Source organism: Alosa pseudoharengus, unplaced genomic scaffold, assembly GCF_046254945.1.
Source record: "Alosa pseudoharengus isolate Yale_2024_CS ecotype anadromous, Long Island Sound unplaced genomic scaffold, YU_APseudo_1.1 YU_APseudo_1.1_scf_12, whole genome shotgun sequence".
In the NCBI taxonomy this organism is placed as follows: domain Eukaryota; kingdom Metazoa; phylum Chordata; class Actinopteri; order Clupeiformes; family Clupeidae; genus Alosa; species Alosa pseudoharengus.
This window is the reverse complement of record NW_027468587.1, coordinates 9474803-9488020: the sequence shown is the minus strand read 5'-3', so window position 1 is coordinate 9488020 and position 13218 is coordinate 9474803. Positions and strand designations below refer to the sequence as shown.

Genomic DNA, 13218 nt, shown 5'->3' with positions numbered 1-13218 from the left:
AACATATTGGTGTTACTACTTTGGAAACTGTTTCTGTCACTGTAGGAATGGCAGTGACAAAAAGCTTTTCTTGCTTTTTTTCTAGCTTTTCTTTGGTGAGCCAAATGACATTAGGATTATGGAGCTTGTATGCAGCCAGGCTTCAAGTGCTTTTAACAAAGCACAAACCCAAGCTCAGCTGACCATTTTCCAGGAAGCTCAAAAATCTAAAAAATTTAATTTATGGCGTTTCCCACCACTTGCACTGACTCACTTGCTAGCCTTCCACTGCTTGAATCTCGCCAGTTTCATTTGTGCTGTAAGCACAGGCGTGAGAACCTTAGCTCTTACCAGCTAGTCAGCAAGCTGATGGCTCTTATGTGGTTGAGAATGAGCTTATCATTTGAAATCTATTCACACTGCACTAGCTGCTGTCAAAGAGGCTCACATAGACGCTGCTTAGTGTCTTTACCAAAGGCTATATGAATGCAATTAACATCAGTAGCATAGGCATTTTTAAAGTGAGCCAGAACTGCGGCATTTGTTTTTGCTGTTCACCTAGGCCCTGATTGTTTTAGTCTGGGCCAGGCCTTCTTTATCTGTCAATAACCCTCACAGAACCATCACATGATTTCAGATAGCCGGGAAATTCCCTGCGATCGTGATGTACAAGTTTGCCATCATGGCAAAATCAACATATTTGGCATGCTTATCGTGCCAGAACACTTGAGGTGGTGTTTTTCTTTCCACTGACCTATACAGATCTCCTCTGTAGATTGGAATAGGTCTGACTCTCCAGATTCTCGCTGATGACAGTCTTTGTGTGTGGCTTCTTGTTGTTGTTGGCCACTGTGAGGTGAGATTTGGAGGCAAGAGGCAAGAGTTGGTGGCAAGAGTTGGTGCCCTTGCAAGTGCCATTGTACACGTGTCTGTGGTGGAACGGGAGGAGGAGGGGGGGGGGGGGGGTTCTTGTACGGCAGCACGCTAGACGCCATCTCTGACCCCAAGCCAGCTGATGGTAGATAGGTGGCCCTTGCAGCAGAGCGACACCCTAGACACCATCTCTTACCTCACCCCGCATTTCATCACGTCCACTCCACCAGCGGAGATAAGGGCCGCCTCAGCATGACTTTATCAGGGCAAACTGTTGCCACACAGACGGCTGTGTAGTCTCCCACCTCCCTGAGTTCCCAGAGCACTGTGCCAGTCTTACCCACTCACACATTCTGTCTCTTTTTGTTTATCGTGTAGCATTATGTAGTGTAGACCTCCAAAGCAAGTATGTAAGGGATACTATATGGAACGCCGGTCATTATCGGGAAAATACGTCCTGGCAGGGCGAACCGGTCTTGCTTCGCCCTGAAGGGACTTATTTTACCGATAATGATCGGCGTTCCATACATTATCCTGCTTATTATACGGCTACTTGCCAAAACAAAAAAATAAACTCCACATGATATGTCTCTTTACATTTATTTTTAACCGCTTCGTCGTGGCTTTTGCTGAGAAAGAAATAGTTTGCAACTCACGCTGAACATCAAACATTCTTTAGAACACAGCTGATCAACCGTCTGCTTTCACATTTGAAAGTTCCATTGCAAGAAGTGACCGGACTACTTGCGGAATGATATGAAAGATGTAAATCAGAAGCACAAAACCCGTTGCCATTGACAGCAGTAATTATATGTTTCAGCGGTAATTAGTAATTACATTAATTTATTTTACCTTAGAACGTTGGGAAGTCCTTTTCAAGTCAATGGCCTATAGAATGTCTGATGTGAAGATCTGATAGTATTGCTTTTTCAGTTTTTTTTTATTTGCATTTGTTTTTAACATTTCACACACAGAATTGTGTTTTCTGTGTTTTGCTTTGTTTTCGTTTCTTGGAGATCCAATTTGCATGTTAAGTGTCTCCCGAAGCATGCCCTGATGTGGCATATGTTATACGTTCCGAATGTTTTGAGGATGAGGTCATGATTTGTGCTTCCTCGGATGTTGCCATGTTGTTGCAGCATGGCACGCAACTCCCCTGAATCTTCCAAACGCCATATCCTCCCCACCCTTTCCTCAGTGGTTCCTGGTTGTTTTTGTTTTTAAGTTTAGATAGTTTCAATGGCGTCTGTCGCCTTCCCTGTCTGCCACATGCTTGGGCTGTGTGCTGAGCTCCTGCTTGAGTGGACTTGTGCTTTGGCCTCTGTCCACTCGCAGGGAATGCTGGAGATGGTGGGAGATTGGGTTGCATTTCCCCAGAGAGCACTGATGTCTTACCTGCCTTACCTGTCTGGACTTTTCGACTCAGTCTCGCTGTCTCTCTGTCTCTCTGTCTGTCAGTCTGTCTGTCTGTCTCTCTGTCTGTCTCTCTCTCACATGCCTCAATCTATCTCTCAGCCTCTCTCTATATGTGTGTGTGACTGTTTGTGACCATGAGCGCATGAATGGTTGTTAAGCATAGTTTCCCCTTGTGTTTTTATCGTCATTTGTTCTTTCCAATGGTTCAGTTTTGCACCTCTGATGATGTACCTTTGTATACACATGCTTCCCAGAGGATTGCATTATTACTGTGATAACCACGCCGGCACTCTCTCCACAAAAACAGCCTACCATAATGAACACTCTGTACTCGGCAGACACTAACAGCCTCCCTTTCCTTTTCGCCGCCTTGTTTTTCTTCGCACGACTGTCCCACTTTGTCATTTAGGAGGAAAGATAAATATGAAAGATGAAGCTAGCTTTCTTTTTTTCCCCCCTTTCTTTTTCCCTCCGGCCCAAAGGCCCAAAGGCTGGCGGTGCGGCGCTGGAAATGAGGCCGCTGGCTGGCGCCGGGGTCTGCGACACCTGGCCCTCCCCGCAGGACTCGCCGGCTCCCCCGCTGGCCAGCCTGGCTCGGCCCTGGCTTCATAAAAGCGCCGCGGCGAGTCCTGCCACCTGGGTGAAACTTTTGACTTCCTCGCGTTACTCCGTAACCCGCCGGAGCCGACCTGCAGCCCCCCCCCACTGCGCCTTTCATCTGCCCCGCTGCTAAACTAATTACCCCCCCACAGCGCTGGCGTGGGCAGGCATTAACCAGGCGTATGTGGTGTGACGCGCTGGGTAATATCGACTCCTGGGGCTTCTTCTTTTTCTTTTGCCTGTGTGCATGCGAGCGAGCGAGCGCGAGCTAGCAGGGGAGAAGGAGAGTGCAGATGGAATTCGCTACCTGCTGCGCAGCCTGCGCTCATAGAGGTCTCGTTGAGCCATCGCCATTGGTAACTCTTTGCGAATCGCACCCTTGGTCAATTTTAAAGGCTTTTTTTTTGTGTCTTGTTTGCATACTACAGGCATTCGCATAGGCGCAACAGCAGTTAGACGCTTCCCTCTCCCACACAGTCCCTCTCCTAAGGATTTGGCACGTGGGTGCGAGTCCAGGCTCTTCCTCGTCCACGGCCGTGTTGGGAACGTCTCTCAGGGATCATTGCGTCTCACTCGGCAGGAACCCATTGTTCCCTCATCGTGCCTCACTTCCCCCTGATGCCCTCCCAGGGACCCCTCCCCACCCCCCAACCCCAGGGATTATGGACACTGCATGTGAATGCATTCCTGGAAATCCTTTTGCCCTTTTCCGATGGGTTGTCTCAAATATCCCGCTCTCTATTTGTCATCAGCTAGATCGCAAGAGCTCTAGACACTGTACCTAGTGTTGTTGTCTCAGGTAGTCTTTCTCTTAGGCTACTGGCTTGCACTTTGAATTTTTGAAGGCCTTATAAACTTTAATGTGAGCATCCTAGGTGAACTGGCAAAATTGCTGGCTTTTAGCACTTCTCGGGGCCACCTAAAAATAACCCATCTTCTATTCCGTTGCAGTGATTTTCTTTTTGTAGTTCTTGCAAGTATTATATGCAAAGTGAATGCACAAGCTGGGAGATGCTAGCCAGCCATGCCTTGTCAAGGCATTTGAAATGACAAGAGCATTGATCAGCTCTTGATCTGTGTCTTGTCTCCTTGTTCGCCTGTCTTCTCTGTCCTCGTTGCTTCCCCTGTGATGAATAATGCATGCGGGAGTACTGCTTTCAGCGACTAAAATAACAGGAGTTGCTCGGGCCCGTCAATGGCAGGCTCTCTGGTTGTGGTGAGGACACTAAAAGGAGGAGAGAGCGAGGGAGGGAGAAAAAGAGAGGGAAAGGGAGAGGTTTACCTCATGATCTCTCAACCACGCCAGCCCTTCTACTCTATCCTTGTGGTTTCATCAGACTTACCGAGCTTGTGGCTTTCCTTTCCTTTTGCTGTGCGCACTTGACCCCACACATCAACTGGAACTGTTTGGGCAATTGAGAAGCCCCGAGGGTGTTGGTTTTACTTGGGGTTTCCATAGGGCCAATACACTTTTGCATGTACAAAAAAAAAAAAAATTCAAGGCAAACATTGGCACATTGGCTCCACAATCCTTAGTTAAGTTTGCCAAGCATTGCCATAACGTTGCCCCTCGAACGGCATGGCATGGTGAGAGCGCTGCCAATTTCTTTTGGCCCTCGAGTGAGCTTGCCTCTGGGTCTCGGGGCCGAAAGGGCTCTGGGTGCTGCTATCTCTCCAAGGGCTTCCCACTGTTCTCTGGCTCGCGCTCGCACTCCTTGACCTCCTCTGGCTGGGGAACTGAGGCATTCCAGCAGTGTAATTATCTGTCCAGTGTAACATATCCCTCTCAGGAAGCAGCGTAGCACATTCACACAGTCCAGTGGATGTGGATTTAAGACGTTTTTTTGTTGTCGTTGTTGAAGATTTGACTTTCTCTGCTTATTTTGCATATGATGATATTTATTCTTTTCATATTTTCATACTGTTAACTGCAAATAAAACAATTGCCTCTTATCAAGAAATTAATTGCTTCACACAAAAGGACCAGAATTTATTTGATATACATTGATACAGTAAAATACATAGCAGGGTTGGACTGATAAGCAAACTAAAAACAGCCTTTTTCATCTCATAGTGCAAGCTGTGCTGTGCCGTGCCACGTTCACCTCAGGAGAGCAAACAGTTTTTTTTTTTTTTTAGTCTTTTTTTTTTTTTTTTTTTGTCCACGACTCCACATGTTTAAAAATGAACTCCACGAAAGCCATCCCCTGGGTGTCGTTCACGTTCCCTCTCTGTTACTCGGATCACCTGTCGGTGAGGAGAGGCAAAGAGCACGGGCAAGAGATGGAAAAGAGCTAGAGAGAGAGAAAGAGAGAGAGAGAGAGCACAGAGTGCGAATCCTTTGTGCTGTAATTAGATAAATTAACCTGAGGTCACGGGGAGCGGAGTTGGCCGAGGGAGCCTCCACTCAGAGCCGCTGTAAATGTTTTATGAAGCCTGCTTTGAACTTCGCCAGCAAACAAGAGACCTGGGACTTGCAACAGGGCCTTGGAAAAAAAAAGCCCCTTTGATGCAGGGGTCTTATTTTTTTACGGCATCTGGAAAGCAAATTAAACCGCTTGCCCAGTCATTCACTTGTTAATGAATGTTGCCTTTTACAGATGTTTGCTTTGAGTTGTGTTGGATCTGTTGTAAACTTTTTTTTAAAGTTTCTTTTGTCATCATAGCAGTTTTAAACTGATTTCAAAGTCATTCCCTTCATGACAACAAATTTGACTGCCTGTGGATCTATCTGACATGCCATATGTCATTGGTAGAGCAACAGCTTTTTGTACCTCATCTTTACTTTGCTGACAATTCATGCTTTAACATTGTTCTCTTGTAATGTTTCATTTTATTTTTGGAGTTTGGCTTTGGATATTGCACAGGAAATATTTGTCAGTGTTAAAGGGAAGGCACTGTTTTTGTCAGTAATGGGGATTTGAGGGGTATAAACAAGAGCGTCCAGACTCCAGGAAGTTTGTCCTATGGTTGTGACGAAAGATTTCCATGGCACTGAAGGTCAGAGCAGCTATTAGCAAAGTTGCCATAATTTCTTGCTAACTTCTATCAGGCCAAGCCGATCCATTGACACCCAACCCTTTCCTTTGCTTCGTAGTCATGTTTTCCAGGTTGGGTTTGCTTCAGACAAGAAGTGTCTTGACGGAAAAAAAAATCAAATTACATTCAGGTTTGAAATGTCATTTTAAGTTAGTATACTCAAATAAAGTTCTGCCAAGAATGAAGGAGGAGATGATGCTTGCAGAATAGGTTGACACGTCCATTGAAAGTCCCCGTTGCTGTACATTGATTGATTGACCGATTTAGTTGACCTATCTGGTATGTCGGATTAGGTAGCTACGACTGCAGAGTGCTGCAGCCCAATTTGCTATGCTTTTTAGATTCAGGCATTTTGTGAGCATATTATTGTAGTGCATGGGCAGGCTCAGTCAAGGTTTGCAGCAAGGATAAAGTTTTCTTCATGGCTTTCAGCAAATTCTGAGAGAAAAGCGGGTTTAGAATTCAGACGTTTGTTGAAAGGGGTGTGTGTGTGTTGGTCTGTGCGTGTGTGTGTGTGTGTGTGTCTGACTCTTTTTACCCTTTCCACATTTGATGACATTCACTTTCACTGACTGCCTTTGAGGCTGACATTCCTTTGGCTCAAACTCATGTTCTTAGCAACACTAAACTCTCCATATGGGACTAAAAGAGACCAGGCTCTTGACACAGGCTCAGAGCAAAATGCAACGGAGAACCTTCAAAGGAGGGGAAAGGGGACACATTAATTTACAAAGCTTCTCACCCTTTCACTCGTACTTTCATTCTTTCATTCACTCTGTATTTCTGCAAAACCACATTGGTGGCAGGAATTAAAAACAATTACAGGACAATCTCTCGCTTTTCCACACTTTTTGGTGTGTGTTTTCGCTGTCGGCCCTCTTTGTGTGGGCATTATTCTGATTGCCTCGGCTTCTGAAGTGGCCCCTATTTCCCAGCCGTCCGTCCTGTACCATATTTTTATTGTTTGCCCATCACTTGAGTGGGGAAGTGTGTGTGTGTGTGTGTGGGGGGGTGGGGGGGGTGGGGTGGGGGTGTTGCTTGCAATCACAGCAGGTTTGCCCCAGTTTTGTATCCCTTGGAGAGCTTCCATCGGCTTCATTTATCCAGAAGCATCTTTCTGTTCTTGTGTGGAACCAAATGGCTTTGGGAAGATTTTAGGAATGCAAAAACAGATTATAAAACTCACATGATGGGCTGCAAAAGCAAAATGTTATCTTCAAGTGCACATTCAAGTTGGCTTTCTCCTGAGCTAACCTTAAAGAGAAAGTGCAACAGACTGATAGTTTGTCTCTTTTTACATTCCACCTCTTCAAAGCTGCACCACAAAACATCCAGTGAGTGAGCTGATGTAAAAACCTCTCTATTTTGTGAAATAAACATCTTCGAATTGAGCTTTAGTGAAGACTATCTCCTTAATATGAAGGCTCACATATATCAGTATGGAACTTTAATTAGCAGGGATCTTTGTCCAGTACTTCTGAATCTTTGCCACTTTACTTCTGCTAAGCTGAAATGATGTGCAGATAAACTGAAACGTCATGGCTGGACTGGGTTGGGCTGGACAAAGCTGTCGTGGTCCAGAGGGGCCATAAGACTAGTGAGGGCATGTGGCTCTCATTGAGGCGTCAGGAGAGCACTCCTGAGGAGCCAGATGGCAGGGCTCGACCCTGTCCAGAGCACGTCTTGTCTTGTCAGCGAGCAAGAATGTTTTTTTTTTTTCTGCATCTTGGTTCTCTGTCTCTGTCACACAAACACACCTTGATGCCCTTGAGGACGACAGTGAAAAAGGACACACACACCAACTTACCAACTTTTTTATTTGTGATGGCTATAGCCTAGGTGTCTGCAGACAGACAAATACACATAAAGAAGCACATTCAACTATTCTGTGAGGCAGAGATCTAATTTAGGCTTCTCTCTCTCGTTCTGTGTGTGTGTGTGTGTGTGTGTGTGTGTGTGTGTGTGTGTGTGTGTGTGTGTGTGTGTGTGTGTGTGTGTGTGTGTGTGTGTGTGTGTGTGTGTGTGTGTGTGTGTGTGTCTGTGTCTGTGCCTGTGCCTGTGTGTGTGTGTGTGTGCGTGCTTGTGTGTGTTTCTGTCTCTGCTGTTGTTGGTGTGCTGATTGATCAGACACTCATTTTCAGCTCTGGCGGTCTCCGTGAGCTTGTTAAGATGTTTGGGTGTTGGCTGCCAGCTGCCCCAGGGCACACCCTCTACCCCTCCGCTTCAGGGGTCACTGCTCTGCCCCCGACCCCCCCCTGACCCCCCCCCCCCCCCCCAACAAATCTCGTCCCTCACTCCTGCCCTTTGTCTCTCTGATTGGGCTCCAGCGAAGACGAGTCTACACGGGCTTTCAAAGAAGTCGGGAAAATTGCACCAGAATGATGACCTCAATAGATTCAAAGTCCGAGTGAAACTCCGTAGCATTCTCAGTCTACACATTTCTCCAATGCCTTAAAGACGAGGCGTTTAGGAGTTGCAAAAGCCAATTGGTGTGGCGCCTCCAGACAAAAGCCGGTTGGTGTTGTGCCCGTGTGCAAGAGCTGGGCAATTTATCTCTTGTTTAGTGTGTGCATGCTCACACACTCAATTATGCCTTTATTTTGTTATCCTGTCTCTGCCAGCCCCGAGCAAATGAAGTCGTCAGCGTGAACGCAATCAATGGGGCTGTTATCAGCCAACTCGGCTTCCTTAAATAGATCGTCCTTCTGGGCCTCTGGATCTCTTCCATTCTTCCTGGCAGGCCAGCGCATTGATTGGTGGTTCAGGACCAGCTTCTCTCTGTGCCATTCACTTGTTTTGGAGACTGTTTGTCATCCGTGGATGCGGTGTGTGCGTGAGCGAGAGGCAGAGAGAGAGAGAGAGAGAGAGAGAGAGAGAGAGAGATGTTATTAATATGTGGATCACAATAGAGCTGTGATTAATGACTACCATAACGAGAGCTGATTTATAGCCCACGGTCACCCCGGAGGTCCGGCGTCCGCGTCCGACCATCTGTTTCACCCAGTGTGGACCTCACATTCTATCTGCAGGACTCCATTCTTCCATTCTTTCATGTCTTTCATTCTCTCTTCTTCCTTCTTCCCTCTCTTTTTGTCTTCCTTTTCACCTTTTTCTCTCTCCCTCATTTCTTCTCGGTCATCCTTTCTCTCCTTTTGTATAGATTCTTTCTCTTGCCTCTGATTGTCTTTGTCGGTCAGGTCGTTCATTTTTCTCCTGTTACTCCATTCTTTCTGTTTCATGTCAAAATGACAATCTCTCTGTGTAGCCAGAACTCGTCACCCTTTTGCTCTCAGAGTAAAAAGTCTCAAAGTCTGTGTTGCTTAGGGCCTCAAAGTGTGTCAGGACTTTGTACTTTATGCTCAACTTTAGCCTCCTCCCATGGTCCATCACCTTGAGTTATATCTAATCTCACCAAGGAGCTTTGTAAGAGACATTGGACAATGGCCCTGTGTCCTTTTGAAGCTCACACTTTCTGTTCTTGTTCAATTATAGAAGAAGAGAACTGTAGGTTTGCGCTCTGGAGACCGATGAGGGGCTGACGTGAGGTGTTTTTTTTTTTTTTTCTTTCTTATTGTACCTCTCTGCCTTCATGGCTGTCGGCTGTTTTTGCGCTGTGGTAGAGGAGCAAAAGGAACGTGCCGTTGAGACTGACGGGCGGTCAAGTTAAAGACGCACTGTGGCCGGCTTGATTGGACGCTGTGCCGGATCTGCGGCCCTGCCTGAATATGGGTGCCCCGCTCAAACTCGAAATATCATCTTGGCTGAGAAAATTGGCCGAGAAGCACGCTGGTGGTCTCAAAGTGCATCCGTGGCCTCTGACCATAATGGTTTCTGTTTTGATTTATTCGCAGGCCTACTAGCTGTTGACAGTGTGGCGCTGCAGTTTTTGTCATGGCAGCCAAAATTTCCCAGCTTGCTTGCAGAGCCTGGAGTGGCTCCTCACCCTGTGTTTACAGCCACCACCCCGTTGCTTCGTAGCTAGTGCTGAACACGACCGCATCGAGCTGACTAGCCTCCCACTGTGGACGTCTTGGCACTCAGCGTTGACTTTGCGTGTGGTGGGGATGTACAATCAGGTGTCAAGGGCGCGAGGCGCGTGCTTTTGTTCTTTGACGTAAAAGGCCTTCTATTTTAAGCTTTGTAGAAAGCATCTTTGCTGGGGTGACAGAGAGATTACATGTTGCGGACGCAGAGAGCGCTCACACACAGAGTGAGAACATCACTGCCTGCCCACGTTGAAATTATGACGTCCGACGCTTAAAAGGAACAAACAGAAGCCGAATGGAGCATCAAGACAAAAGACCTGCTGTTTGAAAGGGGGAGAAAGATGGAGAGAGAGAAATGGAGTGGAAAGTGGTGATCTCTCAGGCTTCCATCAAATGTCACATTACCCACAGAGTGCCTTGTGAGTCTCCTTTGGCATCAGTGAAATAAAAAACAGACAAAAGAAAATAATAAAAAATAGGAAGCCAAAAATAATTATCACAGCACTCCCCTATCCATTACATATGTATATAAACACACATACATATACACATACCCATATCTCCTCTATCCACTTATTCCCCACATCCATTCTAAGAGTTCGAAGTGCACCTTTTTTATTATAAAAGAAATAGAAAGACAATTAGCCACTCAAGAGAGCAACCTTTAAACCCCCCGGGGTGTTTTAATTACCCCATTTCTCTCCACTCCCAACCTCTGAATGTAATAAGGACACCGGTTATGATTAGTGTTATTTAGTGTAGCACAAGGAATTGTGGATGATTCAGAAGCTTAAAGATTTGGATTGATTCAATTTCCGCATCGTATTTTGTCCCCCTTCCTTCCTGATTTTTGTAAATTTGTTTCCCTTGCGTCTCGGGACGCCGCTGGAGGTGTGGGAATGTCCCCGTGCTGAATGAGAGGGTGAGGACGTAGACGCCGCGTGGAGTGGCGGCGCTGCTGGCGGCACTGCTGGCGCTCCTGAGCCTCTGGAGAGACTCTCCCGCCTCCATGAGAAAGGGAGATAAGTGTGGGGTTCAGTCCTGTCCTAATTACACCCTCATTACAAACAGGTTGGCAGCTTGGCGGCAACCGATGGTCGCCATGTGAGCTCTCATTTCCTTTTTAATCTGATTTATCGCAGCCGCGCCACCCTCCTGGGCGCCGTCGCCGTGGTAACCACGCTCAGTGTAAAACACGCCATCCGCGAGTCTGTTGAGCGAGAGACTCTCCAGTGGAATAAATTAGGCCCTGTGTTTTTTATTTTCCTTTGAAAATGTTGTTTTCCTTTAAATCTTTTGGTCATTCGGTCTGAGGGTGGTGGTTCTCTCAGACACATTTTTTGTCTCTCTCTTGCATACACCAATGTACACACACACACACACACACACACACACACAAACACACACTATACATAAATTCCCAGTCGAATAATCCCCTCCTTGAACAATGGGCTGATTAACATTCTCCTGAGGGGAATTAGCCTGGAATATCGGCTAACTCAAGGAAGGGTGGTCCTGAGCCTGCTGAGAACATGAGGGGAGGGGACACTTGGTCGGCCAGTGGGTGGATGGGGGTGCTGTGTCCTCCTGGCCCCTGCCCCTGTGCTAGAGCCCCAGAGGTGCTAGCCTGCAGCCTGCGGGCTGATCTAGAGAGGAATGGAGAGAGACTGGGTAAGAAGCCCCCCTGGGGGGGGGCTAAAGGGAGGAATGCACAGTTTAGCTGATTACTCATCACCCTGCGAGGGAGAAGACCGTAGGTAGAAGAGCGAGAGAGAGAGAGAGGGGGGTGGGGGTGGGTGGGAGATTTAGGTAAAAGAGAGAATGGGGGGTGAGTGGAATGTCATGTCAGGAATTCCAAACAGGCCCTTAATCAAAGTGCTGACTGAAACTTTGCTCGGAGCGTTTGGCTGTTCAGCGGTTTTCTCTCTCTCTCTCTCTCTCTCTCTTTCTCTCTTTTTCTGAGTAATCCCCACATTTATATCTCCTGTGTCTTGAGGTTAAGACACAGCACTGGAGAAGAGTGGTCTGACATGTTTAAAAAGGAGGGATTTCTAAGAGCATTCTTTTGGTTCTCAAGGTTCAGCGCAGGAGCTAAATTCCCTCTAGGAACTCGTGTGCACACAGGAACACTCTCTTGCCCCATTTTAACAGCCTGATTGACAACACAGAGGTCATGATGAGTTGAGTTTTAATAGGATTGTTTGAATCTGATGTGTTCTCGTACATGGTCGTTGGCAGATTCTCGGGAACTGTGGGTAATTGAGGAGGTTGTGCCTCTCCAGAGGGGGTATTCCAAGTACGTGGTTTAGTGACAAACCTGGGTAAGTTAACTCAGAGTAAGAGGGGTAAACCTCCTAATAGAAGAGCTGTATGGCTTCATTCTCCTAACAAAACAATGCTCTTGCAAGGGCTCTAGTTGTAGGAGGTTTACCACTTACTCTGAGTTAACTTAAACAGGTTTGTCACAAAACCACATACTTGGAATACCACCCAGATCTTTTCGTGAGTATGTTGTGACTGCATGGGCTCTGACATAGTAGATGGATGCTTTTATTTTGAAATGATCATGTACTATGTGCTGTTGAAGTGATGAATTCTGAAATAATATGATGAGGAAATTTTCTAAGTCGACAGTTAAGTAGAAGCAGAGACAGTGAATCCTCCATAGAAATTAGTTAGTTCGTAACGCCAATGTGCCATTTGTCTACACATATCCCACCCCAAAAAACAAAAAACAACAGGATGTTGAATGAATGCCATCTTGCCTTGGCTCATCCTGTGTGTCTTTTGTCTTTTTTCTACCTCTCTCTCTCTCTCCCCCCCCCCCCCCTCTCTCTCTCTGCAGGTATGATTATAAAGAGATGCTGCATAACTCCACGTTCTGTCTGGTGCCTAGAGGACGACGCCTGGGCTCCTTCCGCTTCTTGGAGGCACTGCAGGTGAGCAGGACATGCACGTGCAGCCACATGTGGCTATACATGCAACACACACACACACACACACACACACATACAAAACATGCATACACTCACACACACACACACACATACAAAACATGCATACACTCACACATAAAACATATATACACCACACATACAGAGGAGGTCACAAATACCTGACCTGTTACATACTATATCCAACATTACTTCACTCTAACATAAAATACACTGGTAATTTTTCTGACATGCATACACCTGAACCAGTAGGAAGCGCAAGCAGTGTAACAACAGCAAAGAGCACAGTCCAAAAAAGCTAGCCTAGAAATCTAGACGCGCCCCTAGCGGCAGCCAGGGCTAGTCTAGCAACTCTCCGTTGGCTTGTGAGA

General features: G+C 46.6%; 1 protein-coding gene across 1 annotated transcript in view; it reads left to right on the top strand.

Annotated features, from left to right (window-relative positions):
- The window catches only part of LOC143118898 (exostosin-1a), a 40415-nt gene that overhangs the window by 15109 nt on the left and 12088 nt on the right, over window positions 1–13218 (top strand). Inside the window, exon 2 of the mRNA XM_076280034.1 lies at window positions 12739–12832. Within this exon, the coding sequence (XP_076136149.1) occupies window positions 12739–12832 (94 nt within the window). The remainder of the gene's footprint in view (window positions 1–12738; window positions 12833–13218) is intronic.